Raw genomic sequence first — 26,836 nt, 5'->3', positions numbered from 1 at the left:
AGTTGATGAAACTGAGGCAGGCAAAAATTCAGGAACTTATCCAGAGTCACACAGCTTCTAAGTGTCTGAGTAGGATTTGAACTCAGATCTTCCTGACTCCTCGTCCAGTGCCCTAATCACAACTATCATCTAGCCACTTGTTTTTTCCCCCTTCAATACATCATATGATCCTAACGACGCCGTGAGAGAAGTATCATCACCCCCCATTTTACAGATAAAGAAACTGAGGTTCAGAAGTTAAAATCTTTCCCAGGGTCTCCCAGCTATGCAGAAACTCAGGTAGGATATGAAACAAAGCTTCCTGACACCAAAGTCAGCACTCTGTGGGACTCAATTTTTTTTTCATATCATTCTTTGCCATGAGGATAGGTTCAAATATGCACTTGTGATTGATGTCACATTTGGACAGAACTCTAAGCCACGCAGGGCTTCAGTTTCATCCTGTCAAAACATCAAGGACCTGTCATTTCACTGACACGGGAATTTCCAGTGTGGGATTCTCCACCTGCTGATGAAGACTCCGAGTCATCTAGGATGTAAAGGATTGTAGACTTAAAACTAGAAGGAGTCTTAGAGGCCACAAAGCCCAACTGCTCATTTTTCAAATAAAAATGAGGCACAGAAAGAGTTAAGAGACTTGCCCAGGGTCACACAGCACCAACTCCTTGTTTTTTTCCAAAAAGGGCAACTGAGGCAAGAGACACCCAGGGTTACTAAGTGTCTAAGGAGGGTTTTCCTAAATGCCAGTCTTCCTGTCCCCAAGTCCAACCCGGTATCTACTACTCGATGATCTCTCTCTAATCATACTTCTATTGCCAGAACAGTTGTTGTGGGGAGAACATTCTGCAAATCTTCAAACAGTATCAAGATGAGTTCTTTTGATCCTTGGGGCCAACGCAGGTTTGACTGCTCAGTTTTTAAGATCCTGAGATTTCCAGTCACATGACTATCCAAGGATGGGGCATAATAGAAAGAAACCCAGAGTTAGAATCAGAAAGCCTTGGCTTCAGATCCTGATTCTGCCACTCAGTAGCTGGGTGACCTTGGACAAGGCACTTACCCTGAGCCTCAGTTTCCTTGTAAAATTAGGGGAATTAGATGAGATGGTCTCTAAGGTCCTGCCCAACTCTGGAAAAAAAAAAATCCCAAGACTGAACAGGCCATGGAACAAACTAATGGTGGAGGTATTTCAGGGACAAGATACTCAAGTGACAGTAAAACTGCGAACATGGACCCCTGGCATGGAAGGAGAGAGGTTCTGCCAGCCCCACCTCATCTAAGAGCCTCACTGAGTGCCTCCCACAAGCACCAGAAGACTTTTTATCATCCTCCTTTCAGTAACTTTTCCTCCATTTGAGGCTCCCTATTATTGACAGAGACACCCACCCTCTTGTAAAGAGAGCCCCCCCAGCTCCTGCTGGACTCTTTACTGTTCTATTTTCCTTGGCCCCCTTGGCCCCTGACCTTCAAGGTTCAAAGTGTGCTTTGGGGAGAAAAGGAAAGGGAAGACGTTGGCCCTGACTTAATGTCCTAACTCCTGAATGGCTCTGGGCAAGGTATTTCATGTTATCGGGGGCCTCAGTTTCCTTATGCTGATAAAAATGAGGGGGTTGGATACCATTTTCTAAGGTTCCTTCTGTCTCTTATACTTGTTCTTCTAAGATCCCTCCCAGCTCTGACATTCCATGTCCTAAGGGCCCTCCCAGCTCTGACATCCTGTGTTCTAAGTGCCCTCCCATCTCTGATATCCAGTGTTCTAAGGGCCCCCCCCAGCTCTGACATCCTGTGTTCTAAGGGCCATCCCAGCTCTGACATTCTGTGTTCTAAGGGCCCCCTCAGCTCTGACATCCTGTGTGCTAAGGGTCGTCCCAGCTCTGACATTCTGCGTTCTAAGGGCCCTCCCAGCTCTGACATTCTGTGTTCTAAGGCCCCTCCCAGCTCTGACATTCTGTGTTCTAAGGCCCCTCCCAGCTCTGACATCCAGTGTTCTAAGGGCCCTCCCAGCTCTGACATTCTGTGTTCTAAGGCCCTTCCAGCTCTGACATTCTGCCTTCTAATAGAAATCTAACAGAAAACCTGTCACTGACCAACCTTATGGCCTCAGATGACTCATTCCTTTCTCCGGACTTCAATTTTCTCCTTTAAAGGGAGCTCTCAGTCTTTTGAAAATGACACATGCTGGAAAAAAGTCCAGGAACTTTCCAACCCTAAGCAGGGCAGTTTCTGTGATTGGTGTTTCAGGATCGAGGAGTTTCCCCAAAATGCAAGGGGGGAGGGGCAGATTCTGAAGGGACGGAAGTAGAGGAGAGCAGGAGCTGCAGGAAGTCCCTGACCACAGCTGGAGAGGCCTCATCCCCAGCCATGGTTGTGTCCTGGGCTTTCAGCTTCTTCCCCAGCAGGTCTCCTAGGCCCCCTGGCCACCCTTTTTTGTCTGTGGCTCATCTCCCCCCAGCTAGACCAGGGTGGTCTGGTGCACATGTTGTGCAAAGAGGGACAGACACAGGCATCATAGCCCTGAGAGCCCTTCCAGCCAACTCCCTAACTTTACAGAAAAGGAAACTGAGGCCCACAAAGGCAGGTCCTACTCAGCATTGTACAGGAAGCATCAGAACCCAAGTCCTCTGACTCTAGAGCTAATGATCATGAGAGACACAGACAGATAGAAGGGAGCTGTTCTAGATCAAAAGGGAAGATGTAAGATATAGATATAAACATATTTCTAGATAGAACTATTCTAGATCAAAGAACCAGGGCCTGAGAACTGAAAGAAAGCTCAGAAGCCATCTTACAGATGGGGAAGCTGAGGCCCAGAGAGGGTCACATGTCACACCACTGTCACCACCATTCCTCCCATTTCTCTAGTTCTTCACAACGGACACAGCCCTTTCCTTACAACAACCTTGTGAAGTAGGTTGGGCAAGGATCATTATTAACTCCATTTTAGAGAAGAGAAAACTCAAGTTTTCCCAGGGTCCATGTTATTTTCCCAGGGTCAAACAGCTAGTAAGTGCTGGATCCAGGCCTCCCCAACTCCAAGTCTGGGCCTCTGGCTCTCCATGGGGGCACCATATTGGTGGCATCAGAAAACAAAGCAGGCTCCATGGGGAATATAGACTTGCTCCCTTTTCTCCGGAGCAGCAGCCCCTTAAACCAAGCCCAGAGGCCTGGCCTCCAAGGGATGGGTCCATCCACCTCTGGGAAGTTATCCCACTTGGTATAAATGAATGTCCCACCTGAGACAAAGTAGAAGGATTGGGGGAGACTGCTGTCCTCCCTCCCACTTTGTTCCTGAGGAAGTCTATGAAGCAGATACCGTCCCATACCTCCATCCCTACCCTGACATTTACTCCCCATGGTATCATAGATTTATAGCTGGAAGGGACCTTAAGAGCCATGTAATCCAAATCTCTCATTACAGACAAGGAGACTGAGGCCCACAAAGATGCCCAAAGTCACACAGTCACTAAGTGACAAAGGCAAGATTTGAACTCCCAGCCCTTGGACTCCAAATCCACCACTCTTCCTACTGTATCACATGGCCCCTCATGCAAGAAACCAGAGAGTCATTCCAGGGACCAGAGAGGACAGAGCCAACAGGAAGGCAGAGTAGTATAGTAGAAAAAGCCCTGGCTCTGGAGTCAAGGAATCTGGGTTCAAATCCCAACTCTAATACTGACAAGGTGTGTGACCTTGGGCAAGTCACAACCTCCACGAGCCTCACTATCTCCATTCTTCTAAGTGAAGGGACTGGACTAGGAAGAGGATTCTGAGCACAAGAACTGTGGTCCTCTGGCCTGCATTTGGATCTCAGCTCTCTCCACCCCCACCCCCGCACCATGCAAGCACTGAGGCTTTGGAGAAATCCCTTCTCTGGCTTTCAGCTTTCTCATCTATAAAAAATGAGACTGGAGGAGTTCTGAGATCCCAGCCAGCTCAGAAGGCTTTCACCCTAAGCAACACCCAACATTGAGAAGAGGCAGAGAGATAGCACCGTGCGTCAGGAGGCCTTCAATTACATCCCACATCTGTCCATTCTGAGCTCTGTGATATTAGCCCAAACCATGGAATATCAGAGCTGGCAGAGTATACTATGTCTCACACAAGCCTCAGCTGCCTCATCTACAATCTGGACCATAGGATGCCAGAGGTCTCTTCCAGTTCAGAATTCTATAATCCTGCAGACCAGGGAACCAAGATGGGGCCAAAGTCAAGACCATTCATCCTTCAACATCAGACATCAGGATTCCCACTTACCCAGAACTGGGACAAGGGCAAGATATCTCTTGGGCGTTACTGTCCGCTGAAGGCATTAAGCTTTTACTGTAACACATGCAGCTTGATTTCTCACAAAATAAACCCCTAGGGGTGATGGGGAGAGGTATATTTTGGCATTAAAAATGTTTTCATATATGTGTGTATACACATACACACATATATACACATATATACATGCATGCATCTTATATATTTACATGTGTATACCTATACACATGTGTGTATACAGGCACATACATATATACACATGTGTGCATGCACATATATATACACATGCATTTTATATGGATGTGTTTGTATCTGTACATATATGCATGTGTGCACATGTGTGTGTACACAGACACATACACATGTGCATACACATATTTATAAGAAGTCACACGATAGAGCATCCATCGTTACACACACACCCCACGCCCTGTGGATCACCCTTGGCAGCTGCCTACCTAACCTGCTGGCTCTGGTCCTACCTTCCAAAGCCCTAAGGAAACCTAGAAACATTTGCAGAGGGCAGGGATACAGATTCACAGAAGAAATGCAGCAAGGTTGTACAGTAGATAAGAGCACCGGACCTGGAGTCAGGAAGACCTGAGTTCAAATTCCACCTCAGACACTTCCTAGCTGTGTGACCCTGGGCAAGTCACTTCACCCTGTCTGCCTCAGCTCCCTCACCTGTAAAATGAGGACAGTATCAATTACTCCCAGGGGTTGCTATGCAGACAAAAAGAGATAGTATTTATAAAACACTTGACCAACATCCACAGCCCGGGGGAGGGGACAATACCTTACAATCGTATTTCTGCTTCAGGTCCTGCATGTCTCGCCCCCCAACTCTTAAAGCCAAGATGTCTCTCTTAGTCCTGGCGTATCTCTCCTTTAGCCTAGACAGATCTGGAGAAAGCTGGAGCCCCCAAAGCAGTCACGCAGGCAGACGGACGGGCGGGCAGGCAGCGGGCAGAAGGAAAGCAGGCAGAAGGAGCGGGCGGGCGGGAGAGGAAAGACACACAGACACAAACAAGAGGGAAGAGAAAAGAACCTCAGGTAAAGCAGCAGACGAGAGGCCAGAAGATCCTCAAGGGACCCAGATGCCTGGGGGGGGCCTGCAGACAGTTAGAGCCCCTCCCTCAGGGAGGCCTGGGGCAATCCACCTACAGATGCCAGCCATCAGCCACGGGACCCAAGGGCCCAGAATCAACTGGTGCCCTGGGGATGGAGGGATGAGAGGAGGAGGGGATTGGCTTCCCTCACTGCTCACGAGACCTAAGCAAGGCCATGCCAGGGGAAGCCTTGTACTCAGTAGGTCTGATGCTCTGGAAATGCCTGCTGAGTGACGAAATGAGCAAAGGAATATATGAATAACTGAGGTGGATGGCTATAGCATGAAGAGTGAATGAAAGTCTAGAGAGTCTGTGATGGATGGATGACATATGGATGGATGGAAGGACGGACAGATGAAGGAACAAATTAAGAAATGGACATATGAACAAACGAATGATGAGGAAATGAAAATATGAATGGAATCAATGACTGATGAATGAATATATGGATGGATGGATGGATGGATGGATGGATGGATGGATGGATGGATGGATGGATGGACAGATGGATGGATGGATGGACAGAAGGATAGATGGACAGATGCCTGGGAGAATGAATAAGTAAATGAATAAAGTGAGATAGGAATGTATCCTCACTCATCATATGATGGCAATTATCATCAAAATTCCCAGGAGTCACACAGCCTCCACATAAAAATGGTGACATTTGGACTTTATTCCTGTGTTATCTAAAGGACAGGCTTACACAACAAAATGAAAGCCCCCTCTGCTTCTTTAGGGGAACCCTAGAACCTCACTATTCTGAGATGTCATAACAAAAAATTGTATGTGATCTCTAAGGCCCCTCCCAACTCTGACATCTATGTTCTAAGGGCCCTCCCAGCTCTGACATCTTGTGTTCTGAGGGCCCTCCCAGCTCTGACATTCTGGGTTCTAGAGGCCCTCCCAGCTCTGACCTTCTGTGTTCTAAGGCCCCTCTCAGCTCTGTTTTATTACCTGTGTCCAGTTACTAATACCAGAATCCTAATAGGGCCTATGTCACAAGTTTGGTCCCCACCCATGGGTCATTTTGATCCCCATCCCTTGGGCACAAGACTTACTATTAAATCCCTAATGCCAGTCAGCTGTCTTAACAAAATGCCTTAGCTATAAAGGCATACATACATCCTATGTATCAGAAAAAGATCTCAAAGCATGAATAAGTTTATAATGTCCCTCTTCACAGACAAAAGATAGTACATGACTTGCTGTTGCATGCTACTTGTAAAAGGAATATATATGTATGTATATACACACACATGTATATATGTATACATATATACATATACACACATGTAGTTTATATATATAGATAGGTTTATATAGTTTTAATATAGCCTATGTGTACATATGTGTATTTAGTGGAATATATGTGCATATGTGTGTGTGTGTGCATATATACATATATTCCTCTCTACTATGTGAGTCACTTCAACAGGCATTTTATTCAGCACCATTTATTAAGCCTATGGTGCTTGGGGTAGAGTTGGGAGGGGAATCAAACTACATGCCAGACACTGTGGTAAGAGCTGAGTACCAAAGAAAGGTTAAAAAAACCAGCCCCCACCCTCAAGGAGCTTATAGTCAAAATGAGGGAGACAACACCACTAGATTTAGGCCTGGAGAAAACCTGCTAGGGAAGGCATTCATATATAGGAGACTTGGGCTTTTAGCTGGGCCCTGAAGGAAGCCAGGAAGCAGAGATGGGCAGGGAACTGGTGAAATGAGCAAAGGGCTAACTCAGTCTTATCTAAATTCTGCATTTCATCCAGCACTGAACCCTGTTGGTTGAATCAAGCTGAATTCTTCAGAGACGGGTCTGTGCCTTTCTGGTTTTGCTCACTGTGGGCTGTCTCGATCTTCCCTTACCTGAGATTTCATACAAAAGGAATGTGTCTCCCAACACTTCCAGACGTGTAGCAGCCACCAGCTCCTGTGACAGCTTCATGGTGTCCCCAGGGTGTGAGTGACCCTTTCTAACTCCCAAGTGAAGGCAGGGGCCCCAGCACACAGAAGAAAGAGAGCGACATCCCAGTTCTGCTACTCACCTAAGCACCCTTAGGGGTATGGCTTACCCTCTCCAGGCTCCAGTTTCTTCTCTTTTTAAAAAAAGGATCAGAGATAGAGAGCTGGAATGGGGCTTGGAGGAAGGGGTCTAGCCTCCCCTACACGTAGACTTCACAGTTGAGAAAACCCAGGCCGATGAAATTTAAGTGATTTGCCTAAGGTCACACAGAGAATGGGGTTGGGGGGAGGGAAGGAGGGAGTTGGACTAATCTTCCAGGTAATGTCTTTCTATAAGGCAGGACATACAACAGACAGCCAAGCAGGACACAGGGCATGCAGCAGCTCATTTCATGCAGCAAGAGATCTCAAAGCACCATATGGTAGTGCCCCCCTCTGCAAACTATCCATAGCCCTGAGAGGCTGTTTTTCCAGTGAGTAGACACAAGACTTTCCAGGGCTGGAGAAACAGGCTGTGTTTGCAGGGAGGATGTAGGATTTGCGGTCACCTTTGTAAGTGCCAAAGGACACTTAGTTTGCCAATGGAGAGATTCCAAGCCCTCCCCCAGACACCCACCACCACCAAGCAAGTGAATACAGGGCCCTGGTCATTTGGGCACCGAGTGGCAGAGAAATAAACACAGCCTAAGGCCCTCAGGCCTATACAGCTAAAAGGCCAAGATGACCAAGAGACCCCCACATTCCAAATCCAGCATCTTTGTGCCAGTTCATCGGCTAGGAAAGACAAAGGTCACCCTTCATGGAGGAGGGAATGGACCAGGTGACAGCTAGAGGAACAGGGAAAGGCCTGGCATCAAGAGTGGTCATTCAGACAAAGCAGAAGGACCAACAGCACACTGCCCTCCCTAAGGGAATAGGCAGCCCCCTCCAGAACAGTTGTGTCCGCCGGCCTCTGAGCATTCCTGTCTGATACCCATCCCCTCCAACTTCAATGACCTGCCTCCTCCTTGACAACGAAGCTTATCGACATAGGGTCAAAACTCCCCTCCTCCAGAAGTCCCCTTGGATCAGCCCATCCACTTGTCACACTAATGCTGCTTCTCCCCACCACCAGTCCCAGCAATTACGCAGATGTTAAATTTTGTTTGTTTGGGGGCATATATTGAAGTCCTGGCACTGTCCCTCCTCCACTCTTACCACTGACCTCCTTGGCTTCCTGTAAGTCCCAACTAAAATCCTATTTCCCACAGGAAGCCTTCCCCAACCACTCTTAATTCCCGTGCTTTCCCTCTGTTCGTTATTTCCTATTTATACTGTATATAATTTGCTTTGTGTATATTTATTTGCATATTGCTCCTCTCTCCTCCCCCAATAGACTGTAAGTTCCTTGAGAGTAGGGATTGTCTTCTGCCTCTTTTTTTATCCCCAGAGCTTTGTACGGTGCCTGGCATATAGAAGATACTTAATAAGTGTTTACTGAATTGAATTGTATGGACTTGGCAAGTAAGTCACTGCCTGTCTCAATGTCTTCATCTACAAAATGATGAGACTGGGCTAGACGGCCTCTGTGGTCACAGCTCTAAATCCTAGCATCACTTCTTGAAACACTCTGAGAATCTTGAGGGCCGAGACCAAGTATGGCACTGTTGTGAATCTGCTGTCAAGAAGTCGTTCTTGTTCAGTCACGTCGGACTAAGTCAGGTTCAGACCCCACCTCTGACACCAACTATGTGATACCATGGACGAGCCAGGGCAGCTCTCTGAGCCTGGGTTTAGTTACCTAAAGTGGAGATGACAATACGTATAGGACCCATCTCCCAAGGCTGTTCTGAGGCTCAAGTGAGATCAGGTCTTTTATAAAATGCTTTGCAAGCCTTTCTTATTGCTTCTCCAGCACAATTCAGTATCTCCGAACACACTTGGAGGCCTGGATTCAGTCCTAGGCATTAAAATTCCAGGAGGATAGAAAGTGTGTCCAGAGGTGGGCGACTAGAATACTGAGAAGCCCAGAGACAATGCTAAAAAAAGGATTCTTTGAAGAGCCTAGGGGTGGTTAGCCTAGAGAATGGAAGACTTAGTTAGGGTTGCCTGGGAATCAAGAGAGGGCATCATGGTTTACACGGATTTAAAGGCTGTCATTGGACAAAGGAATTAGAGTTATTTTGCTCATTCCCAGAAGGCAGAACAAGGAGCAATGGCAGAAGAGAATGGGACATTGGGAAGGGCATGGAATTCAAGAGTCAGAGGACCTGGGTTCAAAGCTCACCTGTGCCATTTACTGCATCATCTTGGACAAGTCCCTCAACCTCTCTTGGTTTTTTTTTTCCTTCATCCATAAAATGAGGGGACTGGAGAGGATAGCTTCCAAGTCCTCTAGACAAGAGACACTCTGAGGGACGGCAAGGTAGGCCTAGAGACAGCTATATATCTCCATCAGTGCTCTATATCTGACTTACAGGGAGGTGAGTCTATAATCACTAAATTTCATTTGGGTGGTGATGAATCATCAATAGAAATCTTCAAGAAAGGTTATGGCCCCTTGCTGGAGACGTCATAGAGGGTTCTTGATTGGGGATGAGTTGGGCTAACTATCTTCTGAGGTCCCATGAAGCTAGGCTCCGATGACCATTTCTTCAGTACTTATAACTCCTAGTTACAAGCTCAGAACATATGGGAAAGAAACAGGGATGGGTCTTGGAGCTTCACTGATACAGGGAACTCCCAGACAAGAAGACTCCCTCCACCAGAGCAAGATGGCACCTTCTCTCCAATTTGTAGTCTTAGAGAGCTGCCAAGAGTACAAATGGTTAAGTGACTTGCCTAGGGTTTCACAGCCAGTATGAGTCTAAGGCAGGGTTTGAACCCTCAGGATAAAGGAGGCACTTAATAAATAATTTCTTCACCAAGGCAGAAAAGTCACTTTCATTACAATAGACCTGGAGAGTCACAAGGTTGCCGGGAAGGCAGCAAGGGATGGCATTAACATGACTGAATTCAGCCCTACTCTAAGAGAAGTTGACTGAGGCAAGGAATGAGTCCCAGGTGCCCCAGGAGACAGCTTCTGCATATCCAAAGATCCTCAGCTTTCGGGGGATGAGGGGCTATTTTTCAACTACAGAGATGGAGGTGTGAAGACAGGAACTAGTTTGGAAATAAGGGTGGTATTTTGGACCAAGGAACAGGCTCCAATCTCACTCTGTCTGACTAGCTGAGAGGCAAGTGAAGCACAGCACATAAAGAGCGCTGGAACTGGAGTAGGGAAGACCTGAGTTCAAATTCTGCCTCTGGTACTTTCTAGCTGGTTGACCCAGGCCAAGTCACTTATAACCTCATAGGCCTCAGGTTTTTTAAAAAAGAGGGGGGTGGATTAGCTGCTTCCTCCCATCCCTAAATTCCACGCGTGACCTTGGACAACTGCTGCCGTACTCTGTACCCCACATATAAAATGATGGCCTCGGCTTCAGTGATTCCTCCCAACATTCCCCCACCCACTCTCAATCCCATGACTTGGGCTGACTGGGCACGTCTCGTGTATGACCATGATAGGCTCTAGAATGGGAAGGATCTTGAGAGGTTATGATTAGATGACCCCCTTGTTGGACTTGCAGCCCCTCACTTTATAGATAGGGAAATAAATCAGCCAAATCTACTGGTGGGGAACGCTTGCCCTAGGGAGGAGACAGCAGGGGGCAGCAGAAAGAGCCCTGGGTCTGGCATCAGAGGTCTTAGGTTCAAATCTTGTCTCTCTTCCTTAATGCCTGTGTGACCTTAGGTAAGTCACCTAACTCTCCTTTTACTCCATTTCCTCTTCTGTAAATTGAAGGAGTTGAATTCCCTGATCTCTAAAGTCCCCTCCAATTATTCAGCTTCTGAGGCTATACTCTAATGTCCATTCCACCTCTGAGATCCTGTGGGTAACAGGGCTGACCTTTGTTATTGTTCAGTTGTGTCTGACTCTTCATGACCCGATTTAGGGTTTTCTTGACAAAAATACTGGAGTGGTTTGCCATTTCCTTCTCCAACTCATTTTACAGATGAGGAAACTGAGGCAAGCCCTGTTAAGTGACTTAACCCAGGGTCACACAGCTAGTGAGCATCTGAGGCCAGATTTGAACTCAGGTTTCCCTGACTCCAGGCCCAGTGCTCCATCCACTGCTCCACCCAGCTGCCCAGTAGGGCTGACCTAGCAGAAGGTTAAGGCTGGGTATGTGGCCATGTTCCCACACACTCCCTACCTTTCCAGCCACACCAGCAATCTGCTGGCCTTGGACACACCCCCCACCTCAATTCTGCCATTCTACCTGGAAGTACCATGTCAATCTATTTCCCAATGGCTCACTTACCATCCAAGTCACTTTGCCCCAACACCCACTTTTGAGTGCTTTCTCTCTATTTGAATGTAAGAAGCTTAAAGGCTAAGATTGTCTTTTTTTTCTATTTGCATTTCCAGAGCTTAGCATATCTTGAGTCTTGAATAAATTTAAAGGCCTTTTCATTTATTTACTCCTTCACATTCATACAAGTTACTGCTCCTCTTTGGGGTAGCCCAAACCTCCCCTCATGCCTACCATGCCACTTGACCTACCTTGGGCTGGAAAGACACCCGGTGCTTGGTGGGCTCCACTTCTGGTTTAACCTCTTCCTCTCCAGAGTCTTCACTGTAACTCTCAAACTCACTGGAGCTCCAGCCTAGGTCTTCTGAATCCCTTGGGCCCCCTTCTCGGTGGACATTCTCATAAATCAGGCTCCTCTCTGACCCTGAAGACCAACAGAGGATGAACAAGGGCTGAGAATGGCTGGAAAGCCTGAGGGTTTGGGAATCTTGAAGGGGGGGCCCCTAAAACCAGGAGTTTTCACAGAAATGGACCAGAGGCAGAGGGGCTCACGAAGGCCATCTATCTTAATCCAATCCCCTCACTTTACAGATGGGGAAACTAAGGACAAGAGAAGTTATGACTTCTTCAAGATAGCAAAGACAGTGTCAGAGTAGGATCTGAACCTAGACTTTGGAGTCAATTCTCTTTCTACTGCATCTAATCTCGGAAATGAAGACACTGAGGCATAGAGAGATGAAGGCTCATTTTCATGAGTTCAAATCCAGCCTCAGACACTTACTAGCTGTGTGACCCTGGGCGAGTCACTTCACCCTGTCTGCCTCAGCTCCCTCATGCTGTAAAATGAGCTGGAGAAGGAAATGGCAAACCGCTTCAGTATCTCTGCCAAGAAAACCCCACATGGGGTCATGGAAAATCAGACATAACTGAAAAACAACACAGACCAGGTGATAGTCACCTGCTGAGCCTAAAACCAAGCCCTTCCTCCAAGCACACTCATATATTTATTTTCGAAAGAGGTAGTACTTGTAAAGCACTTAACACAGTGCTTGGCACATAGTAGGTACTTTATAAATGCTTATTATTGTTATCATCATCATCATCATCATCATTCTACTGAAGCATTTGAGCACACACTTGGCCATGTGGATGTCATTCCCAGTAGGGGGAGCTCCTACCCCAGCATCCTCAAACCCGTATTCTTCTCCCAAGGCAGGTATTCTGGCTGAAATGCACTTCTGCAGCCAGCTGTTTTTACTGGGAGATCCCAGTAGGGTGGGAGCAGGGCAGAGAGAGGATGAATACCCACAAACACCAATGAAGATGAAGAAGGTGACTTCCCATTCCCTCTACTCTCCCCACCTCTACCAACCAGGGAACTATAAGATTAAAAAAAAAAAAAAGCTATTAGGGACCTTAACAAACATGTAGTCCAACAGGATCATTTTACTGGTAAGGAAACTGAGGCCCAGAGAAGCCAAAGGATTTTCCCAAGGTCATGTGGCAGAGCTAGAAAGAACCTTAGAACCAAGAATGGTAGAAGCTGGGTATCCTTTAGTCCAGACTTCAAATTTTACAGATAAGGAAACATGTCAAGGGGAAGTGGCTTGTCTAATATCACACAGCAAGTCAGGGGCAAAGCCGAGACTGGAAATCAGGCTCCTGACTTCCAAGCATTCTTTCTACCATACACCCTTCAAGTCCCAGATAAAATCCACCTTCTACAGGTAGCCCCTCCCAATCCCCCTTAATTCTAGTACCTACCCTCTGTTATTTCTAATTCATCCCATCTATATTTTCCTTGTACATAGTGGTTCGCATGTTGTCTCCCCCATTGGATTGTAAGTTCCTCAAGAGCAGAAACTGTCTTTTATCTTTCTGTGTATCCCTACCACTTAGCAGATAGTAGGTTCTTAATAGATGTTTACTGACTGCTCGAATTTCTAGGAAAAGAGAACTGTTCCTAAAGAAATTCAGGCTTTAGTTCAGTTGATTTGATGGAAAACTAATGATGGTGAGCACCTGCTCACACCAGCACCATTTCTGGCTTCACTCCCTTTGTAGCCATTTGAAGAAGGACAAGGAGATCACTAAGAGCCAGCATGGGTTCACTCAAGGACAGGGGATGCCGGATTCACCTCATTTCCTTTCTGGGCCAATACAGGCATGGCGTCGTACAGCTAGAGCCAGGAGGTCCTTTCCAGGCCATCGAGGCCAGTATCCCTCTTTTGACAAAAAAAGGACTGAGGCCTAGAGGTCAAGGCCACACAGGTACTATCAGAGCTGGGATTTGAGGATGCCCAGCTCCTCTACCTTCTAATACAGTACTCTTTACATTTTGTGGCTAGGCGGCTCAATGGAGAGAGCCCTGAATTCAGAGTTGGGAAGATATGAGTTCAAACCCTGCCTCAGACACTTCTTGGGTGTGTGACCCTGAGCGAGACAGTTCACTTCAGTTCCTTCGTCTGTTAGACGGGGATAACAACAATAGTGTCTACTCTCCTCAGGGCTGTGGTGAGAATCCAATACGATAATGTCTGTGAAGCATTCTGCAAACTTTAAAGTGCAACGTAACTGTGAGCTATTGTCATCAGGATCTCGCCTCCGCGGTTTACCTAGAACTCTTCAGCAGAGCATTTCACAGAGTCTGTCATGGGCTGCTCTGGTGGGTCAGGTGGAGAGATGGGGTCTAGAAAGAGCGGACGGGTGAGGAGGTTCGGAAAGGGTGAAAGGGCAGGACCCAGAGTCTGCTGGGGTCAGCTGGGGGAGGGGTCCATGAGGCGTCCCAAAGAGCTCTCCTTCGATTATGCTGACCGCACTTACGAATGATGCAAACTGGGCAAGACCAAGGGCAGTGCCCACTGACTGCCCAGACAACAGATGCGAGGTCCAAAAATGCTGCAGGAGGCTTCAATATGAAGCCAAGTCAGAAGGGGGGCAGGGGGAGAGAGAGAGAGATTGGAGGGAGGAAGAGAGGAAGGAATGAAGGGAGGGAGGAAAGAAAGGGAGGGAGGAAGGAAGGGAGGAAGGAAGGAAGGAAGGAAGGAAGGAAGGAAGGGGGGAGGGAGGAGGGAGGAAGGAAGTCAAATCCTAGCTCTGCTCCTTATTACCTATGTGATCGTGAGCGAATCATCTCCCTCAGGTCTTCAGTTTCCTGATCTATAAAGTGGAGAATACTTCCAAGGTCTCTTCCAGCTCTAAATCCTCTGATCCTATTTAATGACAGGAAGAGAAGGGGAAGGAACGCACATTTCTATCTCCCTTACTATGTGCTAAGCACTTCATAATTATTATCGCATTTGACTCTCACAACAGCCCTGGGAGGGAGGGGCTATTATTATCATCCCCATTTTACATTTGAGTAAACTGAGGCAAACAGAGGTTAAGTGCCTTGTCTGGGGTCACTGCAAGTAAATGTCTGAAGCCAGATTTGAACTCCGGTCTTCCTGACACCAGGCCCAGAACCCAGCAGCTCAAGGCTTTTGTTGTTTCTTTGAAAATAAGGAGAGTAAATTTGTTAAGCCTATGGAATTAAAATATTACTTGATCAAACTGAGGAAATTTTAGCTCACAGCTATGTAAATGATTACTCATCAAAACGGGAATTCATTCATTCAGACAGCTTCATATCTTAGCTTTAATGAATTCCAACAATGAATCATTCGCCCCAGCCACTACCATCTGACCATATGAAGAACCCTGGGCCTTGCCAGCCTCCCTATAACTAAAGCTTAGAGCCAGCGGGCCCTTCCAACTGCCCAAAGCTGGACCCTCCAGGATGTGTGGCCTTCCAACTTTAGAATGGGAGCTCAATGGGACTGGGGATGCCTTGATTCCATTTGCGCCCCAGCACATGGCACACTAAAGTAAGCGTGTAACAAATGCATTTTTCATTCACCCATTCATATTCCTGGTGGGATGTATGTGAGATATATGTGTGTATACACATACACACATATGTATATTATATATATATATATATATATATATATATATATATATATATACATCAAGAGAAAGAGAGAGAAGGGGGGGGGGGGGAGGGAGGGAGGGAGAGAGAGAGAGAAGGAGAAAGGAGAGAGAGAGAAGGAGAGAGAGAGATAAGAGACAAATATGATATGCAGGCAGAGAGAAGATACCGGAAACCTGAAATATGATAGTGTCTCTGAGGAGACTAGATGGTTCAATCAGAAAGTCTTTGATCAGGTCCCAAGAACCCTTTCTCCAGAACCTCAATATTAAAGCCCTGCTTGTCCATCCCAAAGGGTTACAAGGTAGACAGGTTCTGTCTAGCTAACGTGGCCAGCAGTCACCACCTTCTCTTCCCAGTTCTCCATTAGCCAGGGGCCCTACCAAGATGGGCAGCCTTCATCTCCCTTCTGGTCCCAAAAGGAAAAACAGATGGTTAGCCTCAAAGTAGGCCCCTCCTCAGACCCCACCTCCCATCCAAGGAGGAGCTGCGTCAGCAGAAAAAAAAACATCAGTAATTTAATCAAAGCTTCACTGGCAGCCCAGCCTGGTGATGAGAAAGTTTAGGGAAAGTTTTAATTAAAATGCAATAACAAAAGGTCATACAGTGACCTTTTAGGCAAAGCCACTGGTTTTCTGAATCATTCCCCCACCTCCCAGGCCCAGGCTTCTCAGCCCTTTGTTTGTACCTTTGAGGCCCAAACTAGTGATGGTCTGGTGATTTGGAGAGGGGTGGAATGGGAAGGGAGATCATCACATTTCCTTATCACACTGTGGGCTCCATTCAATTCAGCCCCAGATTTATTAACTGCTTAATACGTTCAAGGCTCCAGGAAGGTGGGGATCATGTCTCAACTAAATTTCGAATCTCTTCTCAGATATTAGAGCAATCTACCCAAACCTGTCCCTCGGTTACCTTTCCTCTGTTCTATGTGCATCATATATGTAACATACCTACCTGCTTACATGTGGTCTCCCCATTAGAGTGTAAGCTTCCTGAGGGCAGGGCCTGATTTTATAAATTTGCCTCCTACATTCTGATGCCATAAAATAACAATTATATTTACATAGATGCACATGTATTTTTATGTTTATATGTACATATGCATAAATATATTTACATATACCTTATATATGATATATTTACATTTTGTTTTTTCTATATTGCCTATGTGTATGTATATGTAAATGTAGTTATAAATATGTGTGTGTGCACGAGCACGTGAGTGATTTTGTGTGTGTGTGTGTGTGTGCGTGCACGTGTGTGGTTTCCCTGGTAGACTATAAGTTTCTTGAGGGCAGGGGCTGTCTAGCTTTTGTCTGCCCAGCTGGGCACATATTAAGCCCTTTAAAAAATGCTTGTTAATTGACAGGATCATTTAAAATAAAAACCACTGTGAGATGAGCAGTGTATTAAGATGCTCACTTTGCAGAGGAGAAGGGAAAGGAATGAGCATTCATTAAGCACCTACTACGTGCCAGGCACCGCGCTAAGTGCCAAAAGAGCCACAGCAGTGACCACAGCCACAGTCTCATCATCTGGAACATTGTTCTGTGACTGGTTTGGAGAAATAGCACTGGACTTCAAGTTAGGAATGACTTGGGTTACTACTTCTAGTAGCTTCTACTTTTCAGCTATATGACTGGGAGAAAGCAATTTCCCATCTGTGGGGCTGTTTCCTCCTTTGTCACTCGTGGCAGCTGGGTGGTGCAGCGGATAGAGAACCAGGCCTGGAGTAAGGAAGGACGGAGTTCAAATCCAGCCACAGACACTTACTAGCTCTGTGACCCTGAGCAAGTCACTTACCCCTGCTTGCCTCAGTTTCCACATCTGTAAAATAGGGATAACAACAGTCCCTAGGGTTGTTGTGCCTGGCACATTTATATAGCATTTATATAAATATGTTGGCTAGCTAGATGGGGATATTAATCCCTGGAGTTCCTATAGGTTCACTGTGAGGTTCAAACACTAGTCTGCACTGCCCTTTGCCTGCCTCATTTCACCATAGAAATGAAACCTGTCATTATCACATTTTGTCGTTCAATCATTTTCAGTCGTGTCTGACTCTTCCTGACCCCATTTGGGGTTTTCTTGGCAAAGACACTGGAGAGGTTTGTCATTTCCTTCTCCTGATCATTTTATAGATGAGGAAACTGAGGCAAACAGGGTTAAGTGACTTGCCCAGGGACACACACCTCATAAGTGCCTGAGGCCAGATCTGAACTCAGAAAGATGAGTCTTCTGGACTTCAGGCCCAGCGCTCTGTGCATTATGGCACCACCTAGCTGCCCTGTTATCACATATGGCTCCCTATTTTGTGAGTGGTCCATTGTCACCATCAGGCATATAGAAGAATACTTTTATTTGCTTTATGTATAACTCACACAGACCTTCTAGATGAAAGGTGTCAAACTCACGGTTCACTGGCTGCAAGTTCTTAGTAGGGCCGAACTACATTAGAATGTAATTGGAAAATGTTTAACAAAATAAAAACACAATGCAACATAGATATTGTTAATTTGTGGTTTTCTAAGTCAATATGTTACCTGCAAGGAACCATTTCTATTTGAGTTGGACACCACTTTGATCACTGAGTCCAAGTGACTTCATTTTACAAAGGAGGAAACTGAGGTGTTAAGAGGGGAAGTGATTTGGCCAACGGCCCAATTGGTAAAGAGGAGATGAGGATTCCAACCCTGGTCCTCCCCTCCAAGTTTACATATATGGAGTTGAAAATTCAAACTCCAACACAGTCAAAAAACACATAGGCCTGATTTAACCGAGAGCCCAGTGCTCATCTCTGAAGTGTCCAACAGAGACAGAGCCGAGAATGATAATAATCATTATCACGAATATGCTGGTAATTGTCATTAGAGTTCACATGTCTATAAAGCTTTGGAGTTTACAAAGTATCTTTTTTTCCCCATAGATCTGTGGTTTCAGTGGTAGAAGAATTACTTGTGAATAAACTCCTTCCACCAATGCATGTCAGTCAAGGTCAGTGAATGTGCATTTATTAAGCGCCTACTGTGTGCCAGGCAGTGAGAGTGCGCATTTATTAAGTGCCTAGCATATGCCAGGCAGTGTACTAAGGGCCAGATGTCCAAAGATGGGATCAAAAACCTTTCCGTGCTCATAGAGTTTGGTCTAATAGAGGAGGCCCCATGCACACAACTATATACAAACAAGCATCAACCAAGATAAGGCACTAGAAAGCACAGCCTTGATTTTGGTCAGGAAAGTCTTCCTGTAGATGGGATTTTCTCCAGGACTTGAAGAGAGCTGATTGTTCTACAACTTCCGGTGTTAGAGGGGCTCCTGGAGCACTGGGAAGTTAAATGACCTACTCAGGGTCACAGTATGTACGAGAGACAGGACTTGAACCCAGGTCCTCGTGATTCTGAGGCTGGCCTTCAGTCTACTCCCACTTACCCCTCTGGGAAACAATTTCCTTACAACAACCCAGTGAGCTGTGCAGGGCAAGCACCCTCATTTCCACCTTATGGGAGATGAACTGTTATCTAATTTCATGTCTCTGGCAAATGTAAGTGCTGGAAACTGAACCCCAGTCTCCCAAATCCCTCTTTACATGTTCTTCCCAGGCATGGCCTCTGAGAGAACACCTTAGAGATTGGCATTCCAGGACCATCAACTAAGTGTTTGATGATGGACCAACGGACCTTTGCATTCCCAGGGACAGCTGGGAAAAAGAAGTCTTAGATCAGAGGCATTTAATCTTTTGGGTGTCATACCCTTCTAGCAGTCTGGTGAAGCCTGCAGACCCCCTCCCTGAGCAATAGTCTTAAATGCACACAATAAAACACACAAGATTACAAAGGAAACCAATTACAATGAAATTCAGTAATTAATTTTTTTAAAAAACAAGTTCATGGACCTCGGGTTAGGAACCCCTGTTCTAGGTCCTGAAAGGACTGAAAGGTTTCTCTCTTTTATGTCTCAAAGGGATAGAAAGGAGATCATACTGACAGCAGCCAGGGCTTGGTGTCAGAAGCCCTGAGTTGGAATCCCAGCTATTACTAACTAGCTGTGAATCTAGGCAAGTCACTTCGGCCTCAGCTTTCCCCTCTATGAAATGAGAGGGTGGACCAGATGGAGTGAGGTTTATCCTATCCATGATAGTCTATGTTCTGGGCTGCTCCTAGAGCTGATGCTGCCTTCTAAGGTTCTTCTCGGCCCTTACATTCTCTATTCTAAAAGGCTACCTAGAGCAGACATTCTGTGTTCTATGGACATTTCCAGCTCTATCATTCTCTGTTCTACAATTACCACCCAGCACTGACATCGTGTGTTCTAAGGGCCCTCCCAGCTCTGCCATCCTGTGTTCTAAGGGTCCTCCCAACTCTGGCATTCTGTGTTCTAAGGGCCCTCCCAGCTCTGGCATTCTATGTTCTAAGGCCCTCCCAGCTCTGACATTCTATGTTCTAAAGACCCTCCCAGCTCTGATATTCTATGTTCTAAAGACCCTCCCAGCTCTGACATCCCTGTGTTCTAAGGACCCTCCCAGCTCTGACATCCTATGTTCTAAGGCCCTCCCAGCTCTGGCGTTCTGTGTTCTAAGGGTCCTCCCAACTCTGGCATTCTGTGTTCTAAGGGCCCTCCCAGCTCTGGCATTCTATGTTCTAAGGCCCTCCCAGCTCTGACATCCTGTATTCTAGGGACCCTCCCAGCTCTGACATCCTGTATTCTAAGGCCCTCCCAGCTCTGACATCCTGTGTTCTAAGGGCCCTCCCAGTTCTGACATTCTCTATTCTTAGGTAGTATATAGCCCACTGTAACATGAGGATAACAACAGTACCTGCCTGCTCTGAGATAACATTTGTAAAGCCATTAGCCCAGTGTCTGGCACACAACAGGCACTTAATAAATGCTAGGTATCACCATTATCATTAAAGTCCCTTCAAGCTCCACCAGTGTCTGAATGGAGATGGGATGGATGAACTGGACGAAGTTTTTCAAACCAAGACGAAGGAGCCTCAGGTTGTGAGCAGAGCAGACACAGGCCCAGTCCCAGGAGAGCCCTCCCACACCAGCCCTTTCCTCCAGCCCCAAAAGAATCACAGCAGACTGTACCATGCTTTTGAGAGTCCAGATTCTCACAGGGCACGTCATCGTAAATCACATCTTCTTCCAGGATGGGGAAAGTGAACCGATCAACTGCAGGGTGAAGAGAGAGGGAGGGAAAGGGGAGAGACGCAGAGGCAGAGACACAGAGGGAAAAAGGAATGTCAACATGAGAGCGACTCTGGCTGGGGAGGGGCCCTTCAGGGTGACATCAGGGCTGCATTAGCTGCCAGCTCCCACCTTGCTGGGAGCCGAGGCGCCAGGCTACAAGCCTCAGCTGCATCCTGAGTCTCCCTCCCGATGCCCTGACATCAGAGTCATCAGTAAGCCCTGCAGACTTCAGGAGGAGAGAGGGGGGAAAGGAGAGGATGAGAGAGAGAGAGAGAGACAGAGAGAGACAGAGAGAGACAGAGAGAGACAGAGAGACAGAGAGAGAGACAGAGAGAGAGACAGAGAGAGAGACAGAGAGAGACAGAGACAGAGAGAGAGGAGAGGGAGAGAGAGAGAGAGGAGAAAAGGAGAGAGAAAGGAGAGAGAAAGGAGAGAGAGAGACAGGGCTTACCCTAACGGCTATCAGCTAAATCACCTCTCCTCTCACCCTCCCCCCTCTCCATCTCCTCTGCAGTCAGGCATCAGCTACCAAAGCCTTCTCCCTGCCCCACCCACTTTCCATCCTGCAATCTATGTGCAGATTCCAGCCCAGCCAGACACCCAGCAGAGCCTCAGAGACCCTGGTAGACAGGGTCTCCCAAGAAGCCAGCAAAGAGGCCCTCAGGAGGCTCTAGGCCATCCTCCCCTGGGCTGAGTGCCACTTAAGTGGGAATGGCTCAAGCTGCTTCTAGGACCCAGACAGAGGCAGCCCGCCTCCCAGGGCAACACTGCAGAGGGGTACTCTTCTCTCCCTGACCCTAAGGTAAGCTGGGCTTCTTTGGCACACTGGGACAACAAAGTCCAACTCATTGCTTAACCAGACTTAACAGTGCAGGGTGAAGTCCCTAAACTCAGCGTCCCCCCAAAAGCTCCCCCCAGCTCTCCCATCAGTGGGGGGATGGTCCATTCTGTCTCTGCCAAGGGACAAGATTCAGAAAAATATAGGTAGCTAGCTGTCCCCCCAACACCCTATGTCATCACCCCCCAGTCTATGGTTCTATTGGTCTATGGCTCTCTAATTCTATAATTCTATGGCACCATAGACAATGATCTTTTAGCCCTAAGGCTCTAAGACACAATATTCATATGGCCCTAAGACTCTGGGGCCTGGTGGTGATATGGCCCCTGCTCTTTCTTTAAGGATGACCCTCTGACAAGTTTTACAGGCACCTTTATCGGAAGTCATACAGATTCCTGTCCCCAGAGCTGGAATCCTAGCTTTGCTCCCATTGGCTCAGGGATAGAAGACGGCAGTCCCATCCTCTTTCAAGAGAGGAAAGCCACTCCTACAGTTGAAGTCTCCGCCACCCTCCAATCCCAAGGAAGCCCTACCTCGACGAGAGCTCTTTCGTTTCCAGCTGGAACGCCGAATCCCGGCTCCCACAGGTTCCCCATTGCTCACCACCGCCAGGATCCTGCAGGGAGAGAGACAGGTACCACAAGGCTGGAGAGGGGACAAAACAGCCTGAGCCGGGGAAGCAGGACCACAGGGGAACAACCCTGGCAGAGTAGGCAGGGGGTCACCCCACCCGTCAGAGCCAGGCCACCACTGAAGCAAGGGATAGAAATCAGGGGATCCTACTCCAGGCCCAACATTGCTAGGCACTCATTCTGTAACCTTGAGCAGACCTCACCATCTAGGGCCTCAGTTTCTCCATCTGTAAAATTGGGATAATACTGCCTGCTGGACTCATAGGGAGGTAAGTTTTATAGAACAATACAAAGGAAAATGCTTTGGAAAGTATAAAGTGAATGAAGACGGAAGGCCCTGTTCCTCCTTAGCTGTAACCGAAAGTCAACGCAACACTCGCCATCCATCCATTCATTCATCCATTCAACAATTATTTTTGCACCTACTAGGGGCAAGAGGTCAAGATGGTGGATGGATACAGCCTTTGTGGAGGACTTGGGAAAGGTCACTGGATGAGGAGACATGGTTGGATCCTGGCCTGCACCAGCAGAGGGGGGCACCCACACTTGGTGAGAGCACACACTCATTAACATATCAAAAAGGCCATTGTACGATGGGAGAGATACACAAGAAAAAGTAAGGTCTGGTCCCCAACCCCAAGAAGCACATAAAGGAAATGGATGAACAAGCATTTATTAGGCAGGCTTGACTCCAATTCAGATCCTGCCTCAGCCACTCAGTATTTGTGTGACCTCCCCCCTGAACCCCAGCCCAGGCAGGTCACCACTGTCTGACTCGGTTTCCTCCGTAAAATGGGGATCATAAGAGTACCTACTTCCCAAGGTCGATAATAATTGAGCTATTATGAGATGTTAATTATGACATTATTAATTACGGTACATATTACTGCTCTGGGATAATCATCGCAAAGCACTCTCCAAACTGAAATAGCTAGCTATTAGCTACTAAGGCGTTGGGCACTGAGGATTCAGAGACAAAAGAGAAACTGTCCTCAAGGAGGTTACATTCACCTAGGATGAGATGGTGCGTAGAGGGGAATGGGGGCTAGGGAGGCACAGAGATGGTGAGTGGAACCACTGGGCAGCACTGTCATGCCCTTTCCCAGTAGCAATGGGAAGCCTTTTCCTGATTCCTCTCCCCTACTCCCCCCCCAAAAAAATTCCTTTCTATTTATTTTTCAAATACTTTGCATAGACTGATATATGTAGATGATAGAATGTAAGATCCTTGAGGGCAGGGACTGTCATTTCTTTATTCTTTGCATCTCAGGGCCTAGCACATCGTGTTCAATTCTTCGCAACTCCAGGCCCAGTATTCTATTCACTGAACCACTTAGCTGCCCTGCCTAGCACATAATAGACTCCTATAACAAATGATATAATAAGAAATGATAGCTGAATGATGGTTCAATGGATCCATTATTGTTCCCTGAGCAAGATCAAGAGATGGAAAACAGAGGTCAAGGGTGGTAAGAAAACAACGGAAGGCTGGATGGATGCCCTTCCTGACTAGATGGATGACAAAGCACGGCCTGGGGTGACTGAGACACACAGTCTTGGGTGGGTGAGATGTCCCAAGGCAGGCAAGGTTTCTCTCATTTACCCATCAGTCGGGAGAGCTTAGGATGTCATCAAATAAAATAATACATTGTCTATAAAGTGAGAGAACCTGACTGATCTAATGGACAGAGGGAAGAGCAAGGAATCAGAAGAACCTGTATGAAATCCTTCCCTCTGACTCCTACAGGCTGTGTGACCTCGACCAAGTGACAACCCTCAGAGCCTTGGGAAAATCTCATCTAAGGCATACAGAACTCTGGGTGTAATCAATCAACTTTCTGAAAGACTTCCCACAGGCCCAGAAGCTGAGCTTTGCACCCCCACTCCTGCCCCCAACAAAAATCACAAATCCCATTATATTTGCTCATATGTCATTGGGAATAGTCTAATAATAATAAATCACATTTTGTAGCACTTAGAAGATTTACCAATCCTTTCTAAAATGAACTCTATGAGTCAGGTAAAACAAGTAATATTGTCCCCATTTTATGGCAAAAATAACAGTAATGACTCCTATTTCTATAATGCTTTATAGTTTATAAAATATTTTCTTCATAAGAAACCCCCTGAAGTAGGTTCATTTTACAGATTAAAAAATTCAGGCTCAGAAGGGTTAAATGACTTTGGGTCTCTTCCTCTGTCTGGCCTGCTTCTTCTTTCTGTAAAACAAGGTAGGAAGGATGAGGTAACCTCTACCAATCCTGTGTCCTTGTCTTGCAGACAGACACACAGCCACACCAAGCCCACCTTCACTCTCCTCCCGGGACCATCTTTTTACCTCCCTTTTGGGTATACTCTTTCCCCATTAGAACGGAAGTTCCTTGAGGGCAAGGGCACTCCCTTTCTTTTTGCTTGTATTTGTTTCTCCTAGACCCTAATATGTAATAATAAGTCTTTGATAAATGCTTGTAGCCTTGCCTGGATGGATTTGAATCCAGGTCATAGGATTTGGAGATTAAAATTTGGAAGGGACCTTAGAGATCAAATGAAGAGAAAGCCACAAGCATTTATCAATGGCCTAGGGTACTGGTCAGCTAGTCCAGTTTCCTAATGACTTGTCCACAATCACCCAGCTATTAAGTGTCTGGAGTCAGTATTTGAACCCAGGTTTCCAGATTCCAAATCTCACGTTAATTGCATTATATCACCATGTGCTTTGGTGGGGAAAGCACTTGCTTTCTTAAGTTATTAAACATGGGGTTCAATCCTGAGAGTCACTTACGGCTGTTAACTTCTCAAATCCCATCATGAGGGGGCTGGATTGGATAATTCTTAAGGAGGCTCTAAAGCCTACAATCTCCCTCCTTCTGGCCACCCTCCTCAACCACCACAATGGACATGGGGCAAGGGGGGGGGGGGGGCTGCCCCCTCCCCCACACTCCACCTCCAGCTGGATGACCCCCTCCCCCATGGTAGTTCAGGAAATGTTTATCTATGCTTCAGCACACTCCCTCCTCCCTAGCACCCCTCCTGGAACCTGGATCAAATTAACTCTGCCACTGTTCCTGGACGGGAGCGTGTCAATCTACTCAGCAGTGGTCTCACTTACTAAAATCAAAGTGTCTGGCCACCCCTTCCCATCACTGGGATTAGAGGTATGGTATCACTTCAACCTGGAAAATCCAAGTAAAAATTTTTGGTCCTCCCCATGACAGGTAAAGTCATGATATGGAAGGGGTAACTGTAGTTTCTCCCAATAAAATATAAGTTCTTCTCCTAAGCAAGAAGACCCTTGCTTTTGAATTTGTAATCCCAATGGTTAGCACAGTACTTAGCACACAGTGAGTGATTAATAAATGTTTCTTCATTCCTACAAAAGGAATTGGGTGGGGGGAGGGCCAAGGATTGAGACTTGTGAGTTCATCAGGGTAGGGAACTCCCCATACAAGTACTCCCACTACAAATTACAGCAATTTCGTCTTAGAGAATTACACTGAGACATACCCAGGGTCAGCCAAGCTTCATTATAGATCAGGATTTGAATCCAGGACTTCCTACCTGCTAGCCACCAGTTCATGAAGCCACTCTGATTCTCAAACAAGACACGTGCACTGATAAAAATCATACAGAAGAGGAGCACAGAGTACCCTCAGACGAGAGGAGGGGAGGTCAAAATAGAAACAACTGCCTTGAAAGTCTGGGAAATGCTTTATAGGCACTGGATCACTTGGCTTTCCTTTCCAGCTGGGAGGATCAGGGATGCCTGCCGGTATAGATGCTCCCCAGCTGGCTGGCCTGAAGGGGTAGCCAATCTTCTACTGAATGAGGTGCATGGACAACATGAGTCCCGAGGAAGGAGCCTGTGCCCACCTCGAGCTGCGATGCCTCTGAAGGGTGGGGGGCCTGAGTAACTCAGGAAAAGGGAGCACGGCTAGTCCCTGCCACAGGCCCATGAGCCAGCAGGCTCCCCTGGAAGAGAGACTTGCTAAAGGAAGGGGTCTTTACCTCTTCTGAGTCATGGCCCCATCTGGCAATGTCTGGGGAAGCCGATGGGAGGCGGCTGGTGTGAGTAAGACTCCTAGGCTAGAATACTGATCACTTCCTAGCTGTGAGGTACTGGGTAAGGCACTCAAGTTCTGCCTGCCTCAGTTTTCCCATCTGTAAAATAGCACCCTACCTCCGAGCATAGTTGTGAGGATCCAACGCGCTAACACTCTTTAAATGCTTTGCAAACCTTAAAGTGCTAAACGCTAGCTATCGCCGTTATTGTGATTATCATTATTATTATTATTTTGTTGTGGTTGTCTCTCCCATTAGATTATGAGCTCTTTGAGGGCCAGTACTGTGGGGTTTTTTACTTTCTTTGTATCTCCAGTGCTTACATAGTATACTGTAAGTGCTTAATAAATGCGTATTCATTGATTGACTTCTCTACCACCTGAAGTACGGTGAGCAAAGTGCCATGCAAGTTATAAAGAGACAGGGAAAAGGAAGTGGCCGCTATTAGGCGCTAAGGGCAAGCCATTCTTATT

The 26,836-nt window shown here is 46.8% G+C and overlaps 1 protein-coding gene across 2 annotated transcripts in view; it reads right to left on the bottom strand.

Moving 5' to 3' along the window:
- The window catches only part of ARHGEF10L (Rho guanine nucleotide exchange factor 10 like), a 232,632-nt gene that overhangs the window by 114,569 nt on the left and 91,227 nt on the right, over positions 1–26,836 (bottom strand). For both annotated transcript variants that reach the window (XM_036746730.1, XM_036746734.1), the window contains 3 exons: positions 22,206–22,288; positions 20,733–20,816; positions 11,923–12,095 (listed from right to left, as the gene is read on the bottom strand). In XM_036746730.1, coding sequence (XP_036602625.1) covers positions 11,923–12,095; positions 20,733–20,816; positions 22,206–22,288 — 340 coding nt within the window. The remainder of the gene's footprint in view (positions 1–11,922; positions 12,096–20,732; positions 20,817–22,205; positions 22,289–26,836) is intronic.

The sequence above is a fragment of the Trichosurus vulpecula genome, chromosome 2 (assembly GCF_011100635.1).
Source record: "Trichosurus vulpecula isolate mTriVul1 chromosome 2, mTriVul1.pri, whole genome shotgun sequence".
Lineage (NCBI taxonomy): Eukaryota > Metazoa > Chordata > Mammalia > Diprotodontia > Phalangeridae > Trichosurus > Trichosurus vulpecula.
This window is presented reverse-complemented; position numbering and strand designations above follow the sequence as displayed.